General features: G+C 38.2%; 2 protein-coding genes across 3 annotated transcripts in view; both read left to right on the forward strand.

The window, feature by feature from the left end:
* The first annotated feature begins 600 nt into the window (after nucleotides 1–600).
* On the forward strand, nucleotides 601–6,432 carry cysltr2b (cysteinyl leukotriene receptor 2b). 2 transcript variants are annotated; one of them, XM_017696802.2, is made up of 3 exons: nucleotides 601–821; nucleotides 2,897–3,493; nucleotides 3,653–6,432. In XM_017696802.2, exons 2-3 carry the CDS (start codon nucleotides 2,917–2,919, stop codon nucleotides 3,937–3,939), a joined length of 864 nt encoding a protein of 287 aa, XP_017552291.1. In that variant the 5' UTR covers nucleotides 601–821; nucleotides 2,897–2,916; the 3' UTR covers nucleotides 3,940–6,432. The 2 variants fall into 2 exon arrangements, with proteins under 2 accessions (XP_017552291.1, XP_017552290.1); XM_017696801.2 differs by having other exon boundaries at nucleotides 605–821; nucleotides 2,897–6,432.
* A 4,643-nt stretch (nucleotides 6,433–11,075) lies between these two features.
* fndc3a (fibronectin type III domain containing 3A) overlaps nucleotides 11,076–24,057 on the forward strand; it is a 71,888-nt gene continuing 58,906 nt past the window's right edge. The window contains exons 1-2 of the mRNA XM_017696799.2: nucleotides 11,076–11,527; nucleotides 23,012–23,141. Of these exons, the coding sequence (XP_017552288.2) occupies nucleotides 23,028–23,141 (114 nt within the window). The 5' untranslated portion in view covers nucleotides 11,076–11,527; nucleotides 23,012–23,027. The remainder of the gene's footprint in view (nucleotides 11,528–23,011; nucleotides 23,142–24,057) is intronic.

A 24,057-nucleotide genomic window follows, 5' to 3' on the forward strand; every position in this document is an offset into this window, starting at 1 on the left:
AATACAGATTGGCAATCAGCTTCATTTGAAATACAGAAAATGTTAACAAATGTGGGAGTGAAACTTTTTACAAGGCACTGTGTACACTCAATGCATCTACTTAAAACAAAGTCTTGTATACACAGCGCCACATTATTCTCCAGCAGTGCAATTTGTCATACAGTGAGAGCCAAAACCAGCACATGTATGGTCACAACGTTCTGGACTTGTTTTAGAGAGAGAGAGAGAGAGAGAGAGAGAGAGAGATCCAGTATCACAGCTTCAGGTGGTGGAAAGCATTCCTAAGCAAGCTTGAACATGTGTGATTCACGCACCTTTTATAGACAGAAAGCTCATACCAGATGTGAATATTAAACTCTTTCCAAGGAAATTACGTGGTGCAAGTAACAGCTAACAATTACTACAGACAGGACTGTTGTAGTATTCATACTAGTACTCATTAAAAATACAGTTTTTATTACTTTACATTTTGGACATATTCTACTTCACTCCCAGGCCAGTGAAAATCACAGTTTATTATGTATCTATATTGGAAACATCATGCGCACTGTTTTCAGTAGAATGGTAGAACATGGTCACAATACATTTTTCAGGCTGTTGTTTGTATAATTACCATGTTACAACTGAACAGTGGGTTCGGCATGGGCAGTGGATGGGGTGGAGCTTTTGGCTAGGAAAATGTAACAGAGCCTCCGCTAACAGCAAAGAGAGAAGCTGCTGCTTGTCGTCACTTTCACTGCTCTGTACTTCAACTCAGATTCCCTGAGTTAATCCTCATTCAGATTTGAATGCAAGCATCAAGCTTTTGCTGCACTTGACAGGTAAGTGTGCTTTCTACTGTACCTGTTTTAGGATTTAGATTGCTTTTGTAGGTGGTGTACATTTTTGCATGAACATTACAATAAATTAAAAAGATTGAAAAGGTTGATAAATTAAAAAGGTTGATTTTCTAAACGAAGATGAGTTAAGATATCCTCTGCAGAGAATGCACTTCTGCACATTTTCATGAAGAATTAGTGATAAATTGCTGTATTTAATATATTTGGGGAAATTTAAAACATAAAATGTGGACTTGGCAAAAGTTATGGCACATTTTATATTTCATGTTTGGTTTTGTGAGTATGTTAAAGTCACATATAAATAGAAAATGCGTACTAAAATGAGAAAGTGTCATATTTAAGTTGGTTGCTTATGAAGTGTTAGCTTGGAATGTTAACAAAACTGGTCGTTTGACTGGGGCTGTTCAAACTTTTGTAATTATTTACAACATAGCAATTATGCACACATGTAAATGAAATAGATGCTTTCAAACTTAACTTCGTGGCTCAGAAACATTGATTATTGTGTATGTTAACTTTTTAAGATCTCAGACTGATGAATGCTCAGAAAGGAATGTGTTTGCAGCCTATTCTCAACATGTCAGGTTTAAAATCCTTCGCTATGGCTTAAAAGATTTGAGTGCAAGAACCCGTAGTCAGTAACATAGAAAAGCATGTTTAACCCCTGTAACTGCTTTTTAATTTGCATTTTTATATACATCACAATCCAGTTCTATATTCAGCTTCTCAATGGTATATAATACTCAATTTAATGTTTTAGTTCAAAACTGTCAAAAACACTGGGCTTATGAGAATAAACATTAGAAACATTAAGAATGAACAAGAACAACTTCTTTACTTTGCATCTGCAGAGGAAAATGAAACCCCTTTACCACTGGTCCACATACCAGTCTTTATTTTCATCAGTTTCTCAGCACTTAAAACATGCCTGAGCATTTTAAAAATAGGTGCGAGGGTACCAGAATTTTCAGTTTCCTGTGTCTGAGGAAATGAATGGCTCACTACTGATAAAACATCACACCAAAACAGAAATCTTAAACTTGTCTATAGATCCTGTGTTGAATAATATTGTTTAATGTGTATTTCTCTGGGTGATTTGTGATATTATACTGCATTTATTGAACATTTAAAGTCTTTTTTTGATGTACTGCGCAAACAGTTTAAGCAGAATATTAAAACATCCCCAAATCAAAAATGGCCCATTTCAACTATAATATTTACAATACATCTGTGACTAAGTAATATGTGTTACATCTACCATTATCATTTAAACACATTTTTATAATGCAAATCTAAGGAATAACACTTATAACACTTTCTTATAAGCTATGAGTCTAAATAGAATGTAATACATCATGGTTAATATACGTTTACATTTACATTTATGGCATTTGGCTGACGCTCTTATCCAGAGCGACTTACAATTTGATCATTTTACACAGGTAGGCCAAGGTGGTGTTAGGAGTCTTGCCCAAGGACCCTTATTGGTATAGTGTAGGGATATATGAATAGTAACTATAAAAAGTAGGGATGCACCAATTATGCAACCAAATAACCTGATGGCTGATTTTTATTAACCTTTTTTAATCCAAAGTTCATACTGTATGGGCTAAATGAACAGATGAAACACATTTCCGGTACAAATGCAAATATAAATAACATTGTTTGCTCTGTAATGGGCCAAACAGGTATTTTAACAAAAACTCAGTTGCTTATTTAAATAATATGAATAAAATAAACTGCTACATTGAAAGTAAGAGGCAACTGGCTGTTTAGCGCAATCAGTAATATTATTAGTTATATAATTATTATGGCACTTTCTATAGCATGGTTTGGTATGGTGGTGTAGCAGCAGCTTTCAAATACAGCACGAGTACAACTGGCTCATGTTATTTACATTATAAAATTGCAACACAGATCAGCCAAAAGAAAAATAAGACATTGGCTTATTTCAGATTGGAAGTTTGGGGCAAAAATCTGCTGATCCTGGTAGCTCAGTAGATGTTTCATTCTGATATCTCAGCTTGTTTGTAATCTGATTCTATTTATCTTCACAGAATTCCACGAAGGAACTACAATGGCTCAGACATGTCTTAATCTCACCACTACAGTTGAGTGTAACTGCTCAGTCAGTGACTTCAAACGCACTGTCTACCCAGCTGCCTATCTATCTATCTTTTTCATTGGACTGATTGGAAACCTTGTGTCATTATGTTTCTTCATTGGTGTGAGGAGGTCAATGAAGGCCTTCACTCCAGTCAACCTCTTCATGATGAACCTCCTCATATCAGACCTGATGTTGGTGTGTTCTCTGCCATTCCGAGCAGTCTACTACCTCTTGGATTCCAACTGGGTTTTTGGAGACATCACTTGTCGCATCATGGCTTTTGTGTTCTACATTAACATGTATGGCAGCATTTATTTTTTAATGGTGCTTAGCATAGTTCGCTTCGTGGCCATTATCAGACCATATAGTTACATGCACTCTCAGAATAGCCGAGGAGCTGCTCTGATATGTGTCTTGGTTTGGCTGTTGGTGTCTTCATCCTCCATCCCTCTTTTAGCTTCAAAAACGTCTCAGGATTCATCTGGTAACACCAAATGCCTGGAGCTGGATGAGTCTTTGCTGAATAGCATTTTGATTCTAAACAAAGGTGCTTTGTGCTTGGGCTTCATTCTACCCTTCATTGTTATCTCTTTCTCTTATATAATTGTGGCTGGGAAATTGCTACAGAAAAAAGGGAAAGAGAAAAAAGCAGTGCACTACAAAAAGTCTTGCTCTCTGGTAATCATTGTTCTCCTCATTTTTCTAGTATGCTTCTTGCCTTATCACGTTGTGCGCACAGTTTTTCTGGATGCTGAAAAAGAGGCATACGAGAAAGGTTACGGGGATTCATGTCAGCGCATTGCATTCATAAGAAAAGCTGCAGTTGTCACGCTCTGCCTGGCAGCGTGCAACAGCTGCTTGGACCCTGTCCTCTACTTCTTCGTAGGAGAAAACTTCTGGAGCTACTGGAAGAAAAAGAGAAGACGGTCCCAAAGGAAAAGATATAATCACAGGAATAAGGACACAAGAAATACTACTAGGGCAGAGCAGTGAGACAGCCATGGTCAGAGTGACAGCTGAAAAAGTGAACTTGCATTAGAGTTTTGCAATAACATTATACCCAGTGAAGCGTGACACCCGTTTTGAACTGTGCCCAAAATATTCAACCTGTGTCTGTATCTTTAGGATCAAATTGTTTTCTGAAGCATTCAAAATGACAATGTTTTTCTTTGTAATAGCATATTAGAGCCCTTCAGCCTGGTAATAGAATTGTAGGTACGTTAAATGGGTACATTGTAGGTACTTTAAAAAAGTATTTGTTGAGAAAAATAAAAATATTGAGTTAATGCATTAGGATTGTTGAGATTTGCTTGATGTTCTCATTCAGAACATCTTTCAGTCTAATCATGCAACAGAGGTAAGCTAATGAAGCGTTAGGAGTCTTGCTTAGGGACACTTCTGGGCATGGAATCAAACCATAGTCTGCTGAGCGAATTCCAGAGGTGTTACCTAAGTTGTTATACAAACCATAATCTAAAGAGCATAAGAGTAATGTTACCATTGGCATTTCTATTGAACACAACAGGTATTCATTTGCTCTGCCAGGATGTAAAACACACATACAAACGGTTTTTGAAAGTTATTTAAACATTCCAATTATCTATTAAATACTTGTTGAGACATGGTGCTTGTTTAATAGAAATGACAATTGCAACATCGCTCTTCTGAGCTTTAGGTAATAGTTGGTATAGAGGACTGGGTGACACAGCTGCCCTCCACTCAGCATACTGTGTTTTCATTCTCTGCTTAGAAACGTACTAAGAGTCTTTAGGCAAGACTCCTAATGCTACGTTCTATGTTATACCTTGATAACATTATTATATATTATCATACTGGATAAAACAGTCTGCTAGGATTTGTAGGAGTATTAATGTTTAATGTTTAGTCAACTAGTCATCATTATCAAATGAAAAAGACAGACATCTCTACATATTTTGTGTGTAGCTTGCTAACAAGGGCTGGGTCAGAGATGTGAGATGTGCACTGCAGAGAACTTTTGTTGTATTTAAGAAAGTTTGAGACTCTCACAGAGAACAAGTTTGAGTCTCTTACAGAGAACCTCCACTGGAAAACAAGTAATTGTTAATCAAACTAAATGCTAGAAGCAAGCAGTTGCATTTACTCAGCAGTAAACTTCTAAGAGCGAGATTCAGGCCAAATCACTGAAGCAGGAAACACTCATGACATCCCAAATCTACTCAGTCAGGCTTATGAGCCAATATTTCAGCACAGTTTTGCTCACCCTACAGCATTTTTGGATTTGTACTATTTCCACAGTGATAAAATATTTTGGGCTGTGTATTTAGCTGAAAAAAATGATTTCCATTTCGTCCTCCTGCCTCTTCATTGCAGTTTTTACCACAGCTGTGTGTCACTGTGTGTCACTGTGCTCAACTAGTTGACTGCTGCCCACTGCAGATTTATTAGTCATCTTGTCGACTAATCTACGCAACCCCTACTGTCTGCCAAATAATGTAAATATAATATAAGCTAAATATAAGATTTTAATTGCAGCCTAGAGCTGGATGAACAAAATAAATCTAAGCTAGCTAAACAAATGAACCTAAGTAATGATGACTATAAAGGAAGCTGTTAAGAAAACTCAAAAGTAGTAATTCTATGGCATTGAGGAAAGAATACTGCTCCACTTTTAATAAAACATAATAATGAACATTCCTAAATATTTCTCAACTCGGATGCACAGATCTAGGAGAAATCTTGACTTGGTGTAGAACCTTTACAATATAGGAAGGTTTTTTAAACTTTCAAATGTTTTTTACATCTTATTTACAAAAGTGGTTCCTTAAAGGTCCATTTATTGAAAGGATTTTAGGGAATTAAAAGTGGTTTCTTCCATGGCATCACTCTAAAGAACTTTTTTTTGTATAGTGTATTGATGACTCTGTACCTCCTAATATTGTAAAATATGCATATTCACAGTTTTTAATGGAATATTATGCTTACTGTTATTGTAATGTCCCTTTGCACTATATATTAAAATGAGGCACTTAAAGGTACAGTGTGTAAGATTTAGGGGGATCTGTTCATGGAATATAGTATACAAAACCATATTTTCAGTGTATAGTCCTGTAACTACAAATTGTTGTGTGTATGTTAGCTTAGAATGATCCTTTTATATCTACACAGATGGCAGGTCCTTGTCCAACAGGGGCCTCCATGTTGCGCTGCCATGCTTCTACAGTAGCCTGGAATGGACAAGCCAAACACTGGCTAACCATTTTATGTTTGTGTTCTCATGTTGTGAGAAGTTTGAGAACCATACCTATTACTTAGCACAAGAAAAAGAGGGAAGGAGAGCTCAGCCTAGAGTTTATGCTTGTATTTTTGACATTATCTGTGGTTCAAAACTTTTTTATTGTAATGCAGATTATTTTTGATACCAGTGTACCAAAGACACAGAGTACAATTGTCTAACCTTCAAACACTGAATTCCTATTAAAGTTGCATACACATTTTACCAGCCTAGGGTGTGTTATAACATTCTAATCTAAAGGCAAAACAATCTTCAAACAAAAAAGCTTGACCTCTTTATACTGTATAGGAAAAGGTTTGGGTTTGCACTGATACAAGGAAAGCAGCTTATAAACATCACATGTCAGAACCCAACAGAGAATTGGTAGGAATTTAAGTGATGGGGATTGTATAAGGTCATATGAATTAAGTAAAAACCCCCAACTACTAAATCCTAGCCTAAGAATGGAAATTTGGCTTCATGGAAGTGTTTAGCCTACTCAGATGAACTTGTTCTGTATTTGTGCCTCATCTACAGCCTGACCATAATATATCGTTATGATCAGTTAGCGTCTGATAAACGAAGCCATAAATGACACAGTTGTTTTTAAATTTTAATATATTTTTAAATTTTTAAATATATATATATATATTCCTGTTATTATATATACAATGTAATAATAAATAATAAGGTTGTTGAATCTGAACCTGAGTCTAATCAAGTCAAAGTTTACAGTGTCGACAGTGGCATGGAAAAACTCCCTGAGAGCTTAAGCACATAGCACCATTATAGCATGAAATAGTTTGTCTAGCCTGCATAAAATAAGTCTTATTATGTATGATTTTAATGTCCAGTGCCTGCCCACAAAATGCATTTTTCTATTAATAATTTTTTAAAGCCAATGAAAAGTAATAGTGGCACCAATATGTATACATAGTGTGATTTTAAAAAAGGATAAAAATATATACATACATGCCACGATCCTTTTTGGGATTGTGCAATAAGCACCTTAGACAAAATTGTTAATGCTGCTTGGCAAAGCTTGGGGAGTAATTTAATAATATTATACCCTGATAAATGTTTAAGTTTTGAAATAAATGTAACAAAATCCTAGAAGGCACATTCTCTGTGGTGTTTGAGGTTCGCCAATAAGGGTTTATACGCTGCATACTTCAAAGTATTTACTTGCAGCGCCATCTGATGGTCTTTCTCTGAAACACACGCATTGCTTATAAATACATGGACTTGTGCCCTCTGTGGGGGAAATTGAAGTGTTTCAGTGTACTGTCCATGCTTTCTTGGGGCCACATTCCCACAGTGCCTATGACCTTGCTAACTTCTTAATTGAAACAATGACATGGTCTCCTGTTATTATTACTTTACTAAAGATCCAAATTACTGTATCAAATGACCAAATTACTATAATGTATACTATATTTTCTGTTCACCAGACCTTTCAGTTTAAGTGTTTGAATGAACTGCATATTAATTGAAGTTGAAAAAGCTGCTTAAAGCTAATATGGGCTGGGACCTGAGGTGGGTAGTAACTAGTTACATATACTCAAGTACATGTTGATTGATTTGTACTTTCCTGAGTACTTTCTTTTACTTAAGTGTATTAGTGTGTGAAAATATCTACTTTTTACATTTTAGTAATTAATATTTAGGTACTAATTATTTTCTTTATGTTTAATCTTTTGTTGGTGACATTATCTGTACTGCTTTGTGATTGGTCATAATTCTGACTTTAAGCTTTAAAATTTTATTTTAGACCAAAAGAATCTGAAAAAGAAGAATAGTGCCTGACTTACTTCAGTTCCTCTGCTGATAGTAGTTTCATATAGTAAGACATTCCACTGAAGTTCTATAAGTTATTTAGTATTTAAAGGAGAATTCCACTAATTTTTCAAAATGCTTGCATAATTTAATCATTGAGATGTAGACAATGTCACTCAGAGTGGTTTGGTATGAAATGATTTATTGTAGACAAACTTACAAACTCAGACTTCTTTATAGTGGTGGTGAACCAGGTCTCACAATGTCTCCAACACAGATATAGCCATTTTATTTACTAAACAAAGCTACCAGTGAAGCTACATCTGCTTATACATTTATGTGAAATGTTGAGAATGGTAACATAGTGTTAAATCTGGAAAGGTTTTTTGGGGGGACTAATCTACCTTATGATGTATCTCTCCATCATAATGCATTTTAAAAAGTACATTCTAACCCAAAGGTTTTCTCAAAATCTTCATAGAGCGATGTGTCAGGCATCAGGTAGCGTTTTAATAACCATTTCGTGTATTACATTTTGTGACACAGCTTTCAGAGGCATTCAACTCTTCACGTCTGGTTCATTTCACCACCACTATGAACAATTCTGACTTGGTAAGTTTCTCTAGAACAGAGCGTGTCGCATCAACCACTCTGAATGATTTTGTTTATACATTTTAAGAGCTGACTTATGCAAAAATTTTGAAAAACTGGTGGCATTCCACTTTAAGTAGATTTTTGGCCTGCTCTTGTACTTCTGCTTAAGGTGTTCTTCACGAAAGTCATTTTACTTTTACTTGAGTCATTATTACCCAATTAATACCCAAGTATTAATATTCTTCCATAGAGATTTAGGATAGTCCTTCTCTAACTCTGAAGAGGACTGACCTACAAAGAAATTTGTATTTTCTGGAGTTACAACAGTGGCAAATGCCACACCTGATGATGATGATGATGATGGTGATGAAACTGGTGCACAGTAATTCACAGCTGTATCACAAATGACAAATGGCTAGTAGGCAAGTGTCCTGAAGCCATCATCTCCCTCACTTCTGGAAGCTTGGGCTGTTTGGAAGCGTGACCTAGTTTGTGTTTGAATGTATTAAAAATATTTCACTCACTGTTGGGGCTATGAATGTTTTTATTTCTCACCTTTTCATGCTCATTTGCTGGTTTAAAAATATGTGTAAAAACTTCTAAATGTCAACTTAGAGAAACTGTAAGGGTCACTTCCCTTATGTTTATAGATATTATAGCACCTATTTTATTCACAGCTGAACTACACTCTATCCCTTAAAGGAGAGTAGACTCAGATTAGCTACCATAGCTTTTTCACCCTCCACAGTTTTCTCTAATGCTAACTGACCGTTTAGTACTGAGGTCAGTACTAAAGTAGCCTGTTGGCTGAAACCTAATTAGGATCAGTTTCTGTTGTTTGCACGATGTCAAAAAAAACAAAAAACAAGTGAATTGGAACATTAGGAATGGAAAAAGAAAGGAAAGAAAAAATATGTTTCTGCTTAGGTATCACTTTGAATTAGTAGTATTTTTGTATGTTGACTGAAACAGTGAAAAGCATAATGGCAGTTGTCTAAAAAAACTACATAAACACAGTAGGTCTAAAGGTTTGTAGACATTAGCCACGTTTACATGCAACCTAATAATCTGTTAATAATCTGACTAATAGCTCAATCGGAGTAGAATACGTCCATGTAAACACCTCAATCGGAATAGTCTAGTCCGATTAAGGCCATTTGGAATACAATTTCTATCCGATTGAACGAGGTGGGTAAACCTCTAAATAATCCGATAAATATTAGAATAATATCCGTGTAAACGCCTGAATCCGATTACAGTCCAGTCGGAACGGGTAAATACGTTCTGCGCATGCGCGTCGCGTCATCGAGAAAGGTTTATACCGTTTAACATGGCGGAGCAGAAACTGCTCAGCAGCGGAGACGAAGTTTATGGTCTGAGCTTTGAAAGACGGCGGTGGGACGGACGTCCAGCTACTGTGTCTCAGAGCACGACGTCTTCCTCTCGCCGCTACCTTTCTAAGCACATGTGAAGGGCATTTTTCTGAGCCTGACATCAATTTAAAGCAATTAAAACCTCAAGCGCGCCAACTGGATCTCACGTGACGTTCGCTGTCATGGTAACGTTTACTCTCAGCGGTGCTCCACGCATGCGCGTCGTTTTGCATCGGATTACTTATAGCGAGCATGTGAACGAGGATTTTCCATCAGACTGTAGAATAGAGTGCATATAAACACCTCAGTCTGTAATCCGACTGTATTAAATCGGATTGGCAAAAATCTTTGCATGTAAACACAGCCAGCGGTTCTGAAATAAACAGTTTTATACTGCGGCACCAAGACATCAGGATATATCACACAGAGCGTTTGTCCCTGCTTTGATTCAGTAACAGCCTCAAATCTTCTGTGCTTTACACTAGATGGTGCAACATTGCTGTGAGGACTTGATTTCAGTTGCAATTCACAAGGGCAATTGTGAAGTCATCTACTGATGTTGGATGATTAGAAATTGAAATGATTAGATTCTATTAAAACTTGCAGAGGCATAGTTGTTCACAGTGTTGGTGACAGGAGCCAGATCTCAGGTGTTAATGCCTCTAAATCTACCTCATATGATGCTATTACATGAATTGTTTACAAATATGCTGCTTGATATTATTGAATGACAGTTTAAGATAAGGTTGTTGCATTGTAGCAGATCAAAACCTTACCATTATCAACAGAATATAGTCTGTAAAAACGCATTCACTTGTGGCTTTGGATAGTAAAAAATAGTAAAAAAAGTTCCTCTACAATGAACCATTTAACATCAAATCACTCTGAGTGACTGTTTACTTCTTAAGAACCGCATTATGGAGACAATTAGACAGAAATTCCCCTTTAAAGCTGATGAATTCGCAGAGTAGAATTGGACATATAGTTATGAGATAGCATTAGATAGACAGTATCATATCATTTGGGCCATATAGGGCATGAACCAGAATTGCCCCATAAAGCTTAACAAATGAAATGGAGAGCTACGTCTGCTTGGAGCACTGCGCATGCGCGATGAGATTGTGTACATTCTTGAGCGAAAAAAAATGATGGCGGTTGTCCAAATGGTTAAAGAGTCCAGCGTACGTTCGGATGGAGGCTGAGTGTGAAAAGTGACAAGAACAGTTGAGAAGCGTTGCTTTATTTCGGAGAGGACGCAGCGCTTCCTCGAATTTCCACCCCTTTTACTAGGAAAAGCAACTGGATAATGTCCTGCTCTCGAATTCTTGCATTCTTGAAGCTCGCCGAGCTAGCAGCTAGCCAGCCGTAAGCCGTTCGGTCGGGGGTTTAGCTAACAGTGACGAGCCACGTAGCTTATATTTAGCCACACAGCTAACCTAGCTGGCTTGTTAGCTCGCTTTCTAGTTTTGTCAGCGCTGCCTGTCTGCCAGTCCTCGGACCAGGGGAACACAAGCAGTTTTATGCTATTGATCCCGTTGAATACGAATATCCATCGCTGAAAAAGGCGGAACGAGGAACATCTGCGGTGAGTAATTTACTACTTATCGTTAGCCAGCTAGTTAGCTAGCTCATTTGTTTACACATTCTGCAAATCGCATAGTTATTAAACAGAAATGTCTGGGAAAAAAATGTTATATGCAGCAAGTTGCCTGGCATATCACGAGAAGTCGGCTTCCTCCGTGGTCTTTCTGCCTGCGTGTTTAAATCGCTCTACCCTGGAAGAGCGGGGTATTTGCGACTAAAAGGCACATGAAATGCACACGTCAACGTTATCTGGATGCATGCACTTTGCTAACTGGCTGGGAAAACAAGTCAACGCTTTATTGACAGCTGGTGCAGTCTTTAAACTAAACTAAAATCTTTTAGTTTAAGCCATAATGTTTTATAAAAATGAGTTAAATTGAAGGATTAGCTTGTTGAATCACATGAGTAGTTAAGTTACGTTGGTAGGTAGCTAGTTAGTTAGCCGGACAGATGGACAGCTAGCTAGCCTGTATGCATCGTTCTGCGTTGTCTACCAAACAGTTCACTTAAATCGACTGATTTTCCAGCCAATTTTAATCTCTTCTCCGTGAAAGCTTGGTGCCGATTGACTGACTGACTGACTGATTGACTGACTGACTGGCAGTCCTTCCTGCCTCTGCATACGGCTTCAATACTGCTGGTTGCCGAACAGGGGGTATAATGGAGCAAGTTTTGCCAAATGGCTTTCTTTTCTGTGTGCCAGGCTTTTCTTTTGATCACTGTAGCAAGTAATGATGTTTGCTCGGGCATTCCTTTAGATGTGGGAGCAGCTTTCAGATTCTTAGAAATCTACACGGCCATATTTGAGGAAACGCACACAAACATACTGCTATTAGCCCATCAATTTATAAAATTCTCAGAGAGCACAAAATAGTGTAATAATAAATAAATGATTAATGTTTTCCCAACATATTCAGATGCAACAGTTGCTGCACTGTTAACTTATCTTGCTTTTAGGGATGCTCTGATATAAGAATTGTACGCTGATGCCAATATCTGATATTTTTCATGTACATGTCTGCTAATGCTGATGCCAGTATCTGTGCATAAACATTTTTATCAAATGCAGAAATTGTGATGCATCATAAAAAAACTATTTTGACATGTCAGTCAATCCAATATTGATTTTTTTTTAAAATACATATTTTAGGCTTTTTGTGGGGGGAGTTGATAAAACCAATATGTACTTTGTTTGTTTGCACATACTGCCAATCACAGCAAGCAATTCACACAATTATGTGGTAATGTTTTAAAATAAAGTTGAATATAAGTTGCTAGCTACCTAGCATATCACAATAACTCCACTTCCTGTGTTGCCTTCCTGTCTGCATGTCTTGCCTCACTTTTCTCCATGAGCAGTGTGGTGTTTGCAAAGTACACAGAGCATAAAATGCACCACAGTGTTATTTGGCTGCATGTACGTTGCTAGTTGGTGCTTTCTTGCAAATGCTGTACCCTTTAAAATGAACTCAGATTATTTTAGGTTGACGCACAAGAAATTGAGGATTGGCTTGTTGAATGACTTCCTAGTTAAGTGGGTAGGTAGACTGTTAGATGGACAGATAGCCAGCCTGTGTGTATGATTCTGCATCATTTAAGAAAGTAAATGCCATTACATGCTCTGTAGTTAAATGTGTTATTCAACATTTAAGGTCGTATTTTGTTAATAAAGAAAATGATGTGTCTTTCAGGGGGTTTCTTTACCACTTCTGCAGTATTCTTTGTTCTGATCATTTCAAGAGGAAAAAATGCTTTAGACATTGCCCCCTCTGTATTTTTTCTGCTGTACTGCCGGTGTAATGCCTCACTGTTTTGTCACATACCTGTGCTCTAACCAAGACAATGTCCATTTGTTTCTTGTCTGAGTGTGCGCATTGTGTGTGGAGTAGTCAGCTTTTGTGCATCCACGGCAGATTAGGTTGCATTTAATCCTTCTGAATATCAGTAGGCCGTGATTTGGCCCAGTGCCAAATTGTGATGAGAACTTCAGCTGCACCGCCACGTCTGCAGAAGTGAGATTAATGATGCGTAACCTCGTATAGGCCTGTGCTGATGTGGTGTAGTGGGGCTTAAGTCCTTGAAGAAATGTCATATTTACTAATAATGGTGACAGTAAAAGTCAATTTAAATTTTTTTTTTTTTTGGCACATGGATGCTTTATGCTGTGCGTCGTCGTTGTTATTCTGAGATGACTAATCTTAGACTATGGAGCATCACACCACTAATATCTATGCGGTTAGAAATACAATGATTTCTATACAGGATCAAAATTTTACTATGTAAAATATATATCGTCAATAAAAGCACTACTCTGCCTATGGACGTTGCTATACATCATTTTCGGCTGACTGCTCAAGATTGACTATTCCTAGTCACTCAAACACAGTGTGTATTGTATACCTGCTTTGTCAGAAGAAAATCATCTGTTTTCTATTTCTCAGTCTATGTCACATATGAGGTGGGTTTGGAAGGAAAGTAAAGTTCTGTAAACTATTAATGTTAGCTGTTTAGCTAGATTGCTTTTTTGTAAGTGTGAGTGATAAACTCGTGTGAAGCGAAATGTAATGCACCCGGAAGCAAATACATTTTTCGCGTTCTCATATCTTTGCCTGCCTGATTTAACAGGCTTTTTCAACAGGCAGATATCGCACACATTCAGTGTGACCACAGCTTTAGTGTTAACCCGGTTTTTGCTCAAATGTGTTAACTTGCCCTCTAATAAGCACATCTTGCTTTTCTTAACATTTTTAAAAAGATGCCGTGTGAACGCCCCCTTAGTCTCTTCCAAAGTTCTGTCATTTGATGTCTTTTCTGGAGACCACTGTCAGTGATTAAAACGAGGCCTGTAGAGGCGTCTGTGTTTGCATTGTTTATAGCCGACTTGCAATATTTTATGAGACTGTTTTGCAGAGATAATCTATTTTGCAGTCTTTTTGTTTTGAAATAATTATCTAAAATATAATTAGAGCTTGGCGGTACGGTGGCGTGCTGGGTAGCGCTGTCGCCTCACAGCTAGGAGGGCCTGGGTTCGATTCCCCGGCCAGGCAACCGGGGTCCTCTCTGTGTGGAGTTTGCATGTTCTCCCCGTGTCTGCGTGGGTTTCCTCCGGGTTCTCCGGTTTCCTCCCACAGTCCAAAGACAAGGAGTCAGGCCAATTGGACATGCTAAATTGCCCCAGGTGTGAGTGTGTGAGTGACTGTCTGTGTCTGTCTGTCTGCCCTGCGATGGACTGGCGACCTGTCCAGGGTGTATCCTGCCTTCCGCCCGAAGACTGCTGGGATAGGCTCCAGCACCCCCCCGCGACCCTGGCGGAGAAGCGGCTTAGAAAATGGATGGATGGATAATTAGAGCTACTTATTATTACAAGAGACACTTAAAAAATAAAATATGCAGGATCAAATCTTGACCTCAGAATGACCCTCTATCAGCCTGATGTGAATATTGGTATCACTGCTGCAAGGACATTCAGTCTGCCAGGTATTTTTCTGTCACTTCATTGTAGAGCTGAGCTATATGAATTTCGTGGAAAAAAAAAAGAAAAACTATTTTTTTGTGAAATGCTGATTATTCATTGTGTTTTTACATATAATTAAAATGTTTCAGTACGTAATCTAGTTGTCCCAACATTCTGAATACCTGTAATTCACAGATTCACACAGGGATTGTGTGCTCAGTGCACTTACACAAAGAGAAAATTCCTGCATTTTGTTAGTGCAATTTATCTGGAGTGCTGTTTGTAACCTGAAATGGCTTTGAGTAATGTGCTGGCCTGCTGCTGCAGAATTTGGGTTGATATGATGCAATTTAGCATCACAGGCTGCAAGTATGGACTGTTCTAGGTTATGTCATGTCACAATGGTTGTGACAGTCAATTTATCATTAGATTGCGCAGCTCCAGGGATCAGAGTGCAGAGGACTGCTTAAGTTTTGCTTTGATTTCAGTTTAACCTGTTAATGTCCGTATCTGAAGTTTTAAATTTCTTCTGGTCCCCATGTTCTTTACATAAATTAGGTTTATGTTAAGCAAACTATGTGGCTAAAAAGTAGACTTTTAATTATTTAATAAATGAAGCTATTCATTTTGAACAAAATCACACACATTCCCAATAAATTGACCTATTGAAAGGAATCAAACAGCCTTTTTAGATGCATGTATGAGACGTATCTGTACAACATATCTACAGATCACTTTTTTCAGACCAATCAGAACAAGGTCTGTCATTTTTCCACCTTGGACATGAATTAATAAAGCCGTGCAGGAGTTCAATTAGGAATATTAGAGACCGTTAAAGCTGTGCCATGGAGTCGTTCTTTGGTTGTTGACTTTGACTACCTTGGTTCAGTATTTATGTGCAAAACCCAGGTAGTGGATGTGTTTCATTTAGGTGCTGTGAGAATGAAGTTTGACCAGATGTACAAAGTAAACTTACTAAAAAAGATACTGAAACTAGGTACTGGAAAACCGGAAAGCACTGAAGTTTTAACCAATGAGAAAAAAAAACAACAGTTATGTAAGACTGAGTGTAGCAGAGCGCTTCAAATCAGTTATCTTCCTTAAAAATGACTGCAGAGCTTCATCTTGGTATTTAGAGCATAAAATAAAATTTAGACTATGTCTCTTATATGTCTTAAACATTCCTACAGAGAGTTATCATAGTGATATCACAGCAGTGTTCATTGTGTTTGGACAAGAGTACTTCCAGCATTGTGCCAGTGTATATTTACATTTACAGCATTTAGCAGGCGCTCATATCCAGAACGACTTACAAACGTGTTTTTATTGTCTGCCCAGAGAATTTATCTTAGCTAGTAAAAATGTGATAGAGTACAAACTACTATTGAGCTCAGATACTGCTAGAAACAGAAGCCTGTGTTGATACTTGGACAAGTTAGACACAGTATAAGTGCAGTACAGTACATTTCACTAAGTACTTAGTGCTCACATAAGTGCTGTGAAAAGGGCTGGGTCTTCAGTCTACGTTTGAAGAGTCTGCTGTTCGGACAGGCAGTGAAAGTTTGTGCCATGACCTGGGTGCCAGGGCAGAGAAGAGTCTTGATGCTTGTCTTCCATGTGTCTTGATGGATGGTGTACTACAAGCTCAAAGGGCTTGAGGTGCAGTTTGAGTTCTGACCACAGCTATAAGGTAGAGAAGAACTGGGATGTTTTTGGTTTTGTAGGCAAGCATCAGGGTTTTATTACAGCTACAGGAAGCCAGTGAAGTGAACACAGCAGTAGAGTGACATGAGTAAACGTAGGAGGATTGAAGACAAACCATGCTGCTGCATACTGGGTGAGTTGCAGGGATCTGATGACCCACATAGGAAGACCAGCCTGTATGTACATATGTAGACATGGGTAGGTGGTGATTTTACACTTTAAACCAAAAGGAAACATTGCTCTACCTAATAAAGATGAAGCCATCTAGGTGCATTGGACGTTATGGTAGCCTTTTCTTGTCATTTGAAAGACAGATGTGGTCATGGATGATGATCTGTTCCATTATTTCATTCTTGTTTCTTGTTTTCTATTTCCCCACCCACTTACAGTTCTGTTTTTGCCAGAGGATGATTTCAGTAGAAATTGAAGATTAAATCATGTGTGTTTGATGATGCAAAAGGCTAATGTAGGCTTGTGCAGGATATCTGTCACTGGTTTTTTCTTGTTTTTGCATGCAAACCATTCTTTTGAGGAAATAAAATGCATGAAATTAAGGAACAGAGTGATCACATAAACCCTGCAAAGTCTGCAACAAAATGGGGACCTTTTCCCCAATCATTTTTTCAAATTAGCATATTGTAAAGAATCAGTTCATGCTTTTAGTGTTTGATTGTGTTAAAGTAAAATGTAGTTCATTCGCAGTGTACACTGTTTCTCCCCTCTTAAATGTCATTTAGCATTGAAGCCAATGTTCTTGCCAATGCACCTCTTTGAAGTAGATCAATTCTGTAAGAACTTTAGTAGCTTTATGCAAGTCCAGATTACATGCACTTGGCCATTGCCACCTGTGCTCTGTTTACCCGATTGAATTTGCTTTCTTGCTTGCTTTCTTCTTCCTTCTAGCTATATCCTCATCAGAGTGTAATTGTAACACTGTGGATGTTGTGGGGCAAGGGTACTATAAACTCGCAATGAGGACCCTTGGGTATATGACCAAACAGAAGTTGGGACGAGTGCTCATGTTGTTGCTACTTGAAATAATTGCAGCTGACTCAGAACGTAGCACATGAGCTGGCTCACGCAATGAGGGGCTGTCATTGCCTCCCCTCTTCTCTTTGCAAGTCCTAATAAGAAGTCACGTTCACAGTATGGTCTTTTTCCCCCTTGGAGAGCAGATTTGGATATTTAGACAGTGCTCCATTGCTTGAGTCACCTATACCATAGCCTGAGAGAGGCAATGAGAATAATATTGCACAAAGAGAAGGTGTCTTATGTGCTAACCTAGCCTAAGCTCTTTCTTCTCACTGTAGCCTCTATTCTCAAAGAGAATAAGATTGGGTAGAGAAATAGCATATTGTGGACATAGATTGTCTTTGTTTTTCAAGTCACCATTTTTAATTGAATTAGTAAGGAACATTTAAATCAGAAGTTTCCCACAAACTGTCCCACAAACACAGGATTTCTCCCTTTCTCTGTGTTTTTGCATTTTTGTGGAGCCCCTTGATGTCATCTTGTACTGTCCGTTTTGGTGCTCAAAAATGCAAGACCTGAAAGCAGTTAACTTGAAAGTGTTCTTGATCCAACTCAGATACCAGCGTTAAAAGTCCTGTGACTTGTTGTGATAGTGACTGTTGCGGCTCATGCAGCTGTGTTGTAAAGGCCATAATAAATAAATATTGTCGCTGTCCAGTGAAAAACATATCTTCTTTTTTGTGATTTTTACATTTCTGCATCATTTGAGCTCAGAAGTTGTCCTTTACATTGTGTGTCTAAGTGTGACCAATAGAAATGGTCCAAAATCGCTTAGAATAAAAAGCTTTTCCATTAACTTGCATTGAAAGTAAAGGATGTTTTTACCCTTTCCTGTAAAGTTTTTTGGAGTTTTAAAATTTTTTTGGAGCTAATTGTTTTTCATTGTACAGCGATGATATAATTTGTACTCAGTCTATGTCACTGAAATAGGCAAGTGAACACAGACATTCAGTATTATAGTAATGAAGAACAACACTAGGGATGCACAGAGATATCTGAATCATGTCTGTATCAGCAGATATTTGCTTAAATTATAAATTTAGATTAGATGTACATGTCTGCAGATACTGATGGAGCCTGTACATGAAAAATATGTTCATATTAGACATTGAAGTCAGCTCACAATTCCCATGTTGGTACAAACTTGGTTGCATCATGGAGTCACAGAATCTCCAAAACTATAATTAGTTGTCACCTTCATGCTAGCAAACTATTAGGAAGGCTTGCTGAAAGAAAGCCTCTACTGTCATCAAACCACACGTAAGTTTGCTAAAAATCATTGGAACTTTGGAACTGGGCTGTATGGTCACAGGAGGTAAAAACAAACACAAGTGGTGGGTTTGGAATAAAAAGAGTCAAGGGTAAAGGTTTAAGGTCCCTTGCCAGTAACTGTGATGTGTTTTGGAGGTTTTTTTTATTTATTTAAGATTAGCAGTTTTTAGTGGAAATGAGGGCAAACAACAAACCTTTTGTTTGTTGTCTTTATTTTGTTCATCTTGATTAAGCATGCTAGTAATTGTGGAGGGTACTGTAATCAGGTTTATAACTTTAAAACAACTTTTATAGTAGCAGTTTTAGTAGTAGTTTTTTGTTGTAACTTTTTTTGTGTGTGTGCATGAAATCTTACTTTGTAAAAATAAAATTCATGCCCAAGAATCACTGCCATGATTAAGGATGCACTGATATCTTTTTTAGGCTGAGCATTTTTTAAAAGTAGCTTTGCAAAGGAGAAGAGTATGCAGGTGGTCCCATGTTGGCTGGCTGCTTACTCACTCTCTATAGCGGCACTGGTGCTAGTTTCAGTGGCAATAAAATGTTTGGTTTAACAGTTCTTTTTTTGGAAAGGCTACTTTCATATTTTGTTCTAATGCAGTCTTTCACACATTAATTAAGATCATGCACATCCCGGACAGAGCCTTAACATGTCAGTGGTGAGGGGTTAACAAGCAGGACTTAAAAAATGCTCATAGCAAAATTCATAATATCAGTATTCTGTGGCAAGCTAGAGATGGTGGATGATATACCAGTTGGAATTTTTGTTAAATATTAGTTTCACTGATTTGTCACAAATATACTGGGTAATACAACATTATAAAATGTGTGAAACATGTTAGCAGGATCCCCTGACGTGAATATCTGAGCTGTTTCTTTCAGTAATCACTTATCTCCCCCTCTGTGTAGTCAGTTACAGCCTAAGTTAATGTTAGCACAGGATATCTGCCTGCTAGCTGGACCTAAGTGTGCACTAGCCATGCCTGCTCCTCTGTTGGTTAGCTGCATCACATAGTGGCATTGGCTTGCAGCCTTTTGCATCAACCAAGCTGAGAAACCCATGGCTCAACCAGAGAAGCTGACCATCAGACCATGAGTCTGTCTATATATTGCTCAGTTCTGTTTTAAGCATTTTAATAATGTAGTAAGTTAAAAAAAACAATTTCATGTTAAAAATTTTTTTTTTTCACTGAACACAGCTTTTATCAAAATAAAACCTTTAAAAAAATTATTACTTATTAGCTGGTTTGGCTAAATATAACCAGTCAATCATATTGGTGTGATTTGTGATTCAGAGTGAATATCACTTGTATTTAAAAGTAAATTGTAAATGTAGGTATTTTGTTAAAACTGCATTTCCTTATTACGCTGAATGGGACTTGTAAAAGAATGCATTTGTCGGCGGAGCATGGACAGATGGTCATTTACTCAGACTGTTCGGTAGTTCACTTGTCACTAAATCTTAGAAGGATTCATCCCAGCAAACTTCACCTTTGACTTTCTATATGAGCTTAAGTAGAAGGCTGGCTGGCTGATTAAGCTGATCACCATTGGTTCAGGCCACGCATGCGCCAGATACGAACTACTTTCAAGGACACATGCAATTTCCTACTTATTAGTTCCCTGCCTATGACGCAGGTCTGATGCATCGGAGAGCATGAGAATGATGAGTGTTTGAAGGAAAAGTTCTGCGTTGTAGTCACCTGTTCAATACTTTGACTGGCAGGCGTTAATTGCTTTGCATTCTTTTGAATGATAGGCAGGGTGTGGTTGTACAGATATGACAGGAGAAAATAAGCAGTTTCATTGCATTATTGGCTACTTTGTTCATAAATGCAAAGAATATGGCTAGAATCAAACACTTTCTTATGAACAGCTCTGCAAAAAGAACAGGTAAGCACTAAGTTACCCACTGGCTCAAGAATAACTGGCATTTGACTGCCCACTCAGTATTGTATCTAATCTGGCCCTGGGAAGGTGAATGAACTATGTGCCCTAGGGCTTGGCAGTATGAATGTTTACGTACTTCTTTATAGACTTTGGATAATGCACTTATTCTTGAATTCTTGTCAAAGAGGCAAGAGAGATATTTAAAAATACAGAAATACACTATATTGCCAAAAGTATTCGCTCGTCTACCTTCACATGCAAATGAAGTTGAGTGACATCCCATTCTTAATCCATAGGGTTTAATATAATGTCAGCCCACCCTTTGCAGCTATAACAGCTTCAACTCTTCTGGGAAGGCTTTCCACAAGATTTAGGAGGGTGTATGGGAATTTTTGACCATTCTATCAGACGTTTGTGAGGTCAGACACTGATGTTGGACGAGAAGGCCTGGCTTGCAGTCTCCGCTCTACTTCATCCCAATGGTGTTCTATCGGATTGAGGTCAAGACTCTGTGCAGGCCAGTCAAGTTCTTCAGCACCAAACTCGCTCATCCATGTCTTTATGGACCTTGCTGTGTGCACTGGGGCGTAGTCATTTTGGAACAGGAAGGGGCCGTCCTCAAACTGTTCTCACAAAGTTGGGAGCATGAAACTGTCTGAAGAAAAAAATCTCTTGGTCTGCTGAAGCATTAATTCACTGGAACTAAGTGGAAAAGCCTAACTCCTGAAATACAACCCCTCACCATAATCCCCCCTCCACCAAACTTTTACACTTGGCAAAATGCAAGTACCATTCTCCTGGCAACCGTCAAACCCAGACTCGTCCATCGGATTGCCAGATGGAGAAGCGTGATTCGTCACTCCAGAGAACACGTCAACTGCTCTAGAGTCCAGAGGCAGCGCTTTACCCGACTGCATTCGACGCTTTGCATTGCGCTTGGTGATGTAAGGCTTGGATGCAACTGCTCGGCCATGGAAGCCAATTCCATGAAGCTCACTACGCACTGTTTTTGAGCTAATCTGAAGGCCACATGAAGTTTGGAGGTCTGTTGCGGAGGTCTGTAGTGGAAGTGATTGGAACACCTGAATTCAGTTATTTGGATGGGTGAGTGAATACTATTGGCAATGTAGTGTATGTTAGTTTTGAGTGACCACTGCTCATGCTTTAAATAGATTATTTTTGTAGCAGAAAAGTCTCTGTCTGGTCCATGTAGAATGTTACATTATAGCAGTATGTGGACAGGGAAGAATTACAAAAGAATTATGATTTACTCAGGCTTTGTGTGTCCTGACCTCAGAAGTCAATTTTAAGCACAAACAAGTCAGAAATGCAGTATAAAATCTTGAAGTCTGGCTCCATACATTGTTTTACATGAAGCAGGCCAAAGATAGGGGAACAAAAATGGATTATGGAGTTAAGACACAAAAACCTATTTCAGATATAAACGTGAAACTGCATATAGTTTGGTGATTTTTAGAAGGTTTTATTACAAAATCTGAACATATGAAACATTTATATATTGTACCCATAATGCATTACATGTTCCCATATATAATCGTTTAAGCAAACATTATTTTCTTAAATCACGTTGTATTTTTGTGTACATCACAACATGTGTTATTCAGCACCTGCATGTCCTTGTAGGTGAACTAGCTGACTGTGGGTAATTATTAAAACAAGAACATGCTAAACATTACAGTTATTTCTTCGTTACTTTCTTCAGTTAAATAAAAGAAGTGTTCTTCTGAATCAGTAAACAGCACCTCTCTAGTAAGCAGCATCTAATGAACTAGGATGAGGTTGTGTACTTCTGCAGGATGTGTTTCTGGTCTTTCACTTCATATACTCCCAAAATGAAAGTGAAACTGGCTAAAACATGTTGCCTTTGTGAAGTACAGCTTGTGTGTTTTAACCTGTTTTTCCTCTCCTTCAGTGAAGCCCACATGAGTAGTTGGGATAATAGAATATGATGTGATGAAACCAGTATTGTGATATTATATTTAGTTTTGCCTGATGTGCTTGACTGCAGTTTTCAGCTCTTGCTATAGTGCTTTGACGGTTTACCAAAGATCTGTGAAGATAAATGTTTTGTATTTCAGATTGACTGACCATCTGATCATGTTTCTCCTCTAGTGTGAATGAAGGAATCATGGCTGACCACACCCCTCCGCTGGAGTCTGGCCAGTTACTCAGCCCAGATCTCTCACTCCTCACCTCCCCACCTCCACCACCCAGCATGGTCAATGGAGATGGCGCCCAACAGGTAGGATGCTATCATTTGATTGTGATTTGTTTTGGATGAATCATGGCTTCTCTTCAAGGATCCATTTCTCAGTCCTGGATTAAGCCTAAGCCATAGACTGAAAATACATTTTTCAATAGTTTAGCCCATGACTGGGCTAATAAACTGAAAATGACCTTTTCTGCTCATGCTAAGCATACTAAATAGGCAAGAGGATATGTTTAATGCCTAGTGATATGAGCGCTTAATATCATTCAAGTGCTTGCATTGAGCTGATTCAGATATCTTAATTTCTTTGTAATTGTTTTATTTTGTATGATTTTTTTATATCTGGATGTAACAGGCTGTGAGCAGGGCTTTGGTCTTAGCCAAAGAGGTGATCTGGTAGGAGTAAAGGCTGTGGATGAGAGCTTCTCATTTGACCTCAGGGCTATTACTCAGAGAATGAGTGTTCATGGCAAGACTGACATTGGTGCTGTCACTCCTATGGACACAAAGCGAGGTTGTACTGATTTGGCCTTGATTGTTGTTGAAGAAGGGTCATAGAACATATCCCCACTGTGTGTAAGAAAAGCTGGATCTGTGCAAGTGATGGCAATTTTCTGTGTGTTCAGGTGCCTTCCTATTCCTCCTGCAGTCATGTTCTTACGGGCCTCTGGCTCACTAGGCATTTAAAGAGCCAGTAAATGCAAATGCGTTCAAGCCAGCCCTCTTTCCATACTCGTTACTTTTGTCTTATCACCTCTCTTCTCCACTGTTAATTTTATCACCTCCTGCTTGCCTCATTCATAAAACCTGCAGGTGTTTAAATGCATAGATGACTGTTCCAAAGCAGCCTATAATCTGTACTTTGTTCTTTTTAACTGAAAAGCCACATGGAGTGTAATTGTTTAAGAAAGGGAAAGTGTGTTAAAGTGTGTTATGAGTGTAATGTGTT

Source organism: Pygocentrus nattereri, chromosome 17 (assembly GCF_015220715.1).
Source record: "Pygocentrus nattereri isolate fPygNat1 chromosome 17, fPygNat1.pri, whole genome shotgun sequence".
NCBI lineage: Eukaryota > Metazoa > Chordata > Actinopteri > Characiformes > Serrasalmidae > Pygocentrus > Pygocentrus nattereri.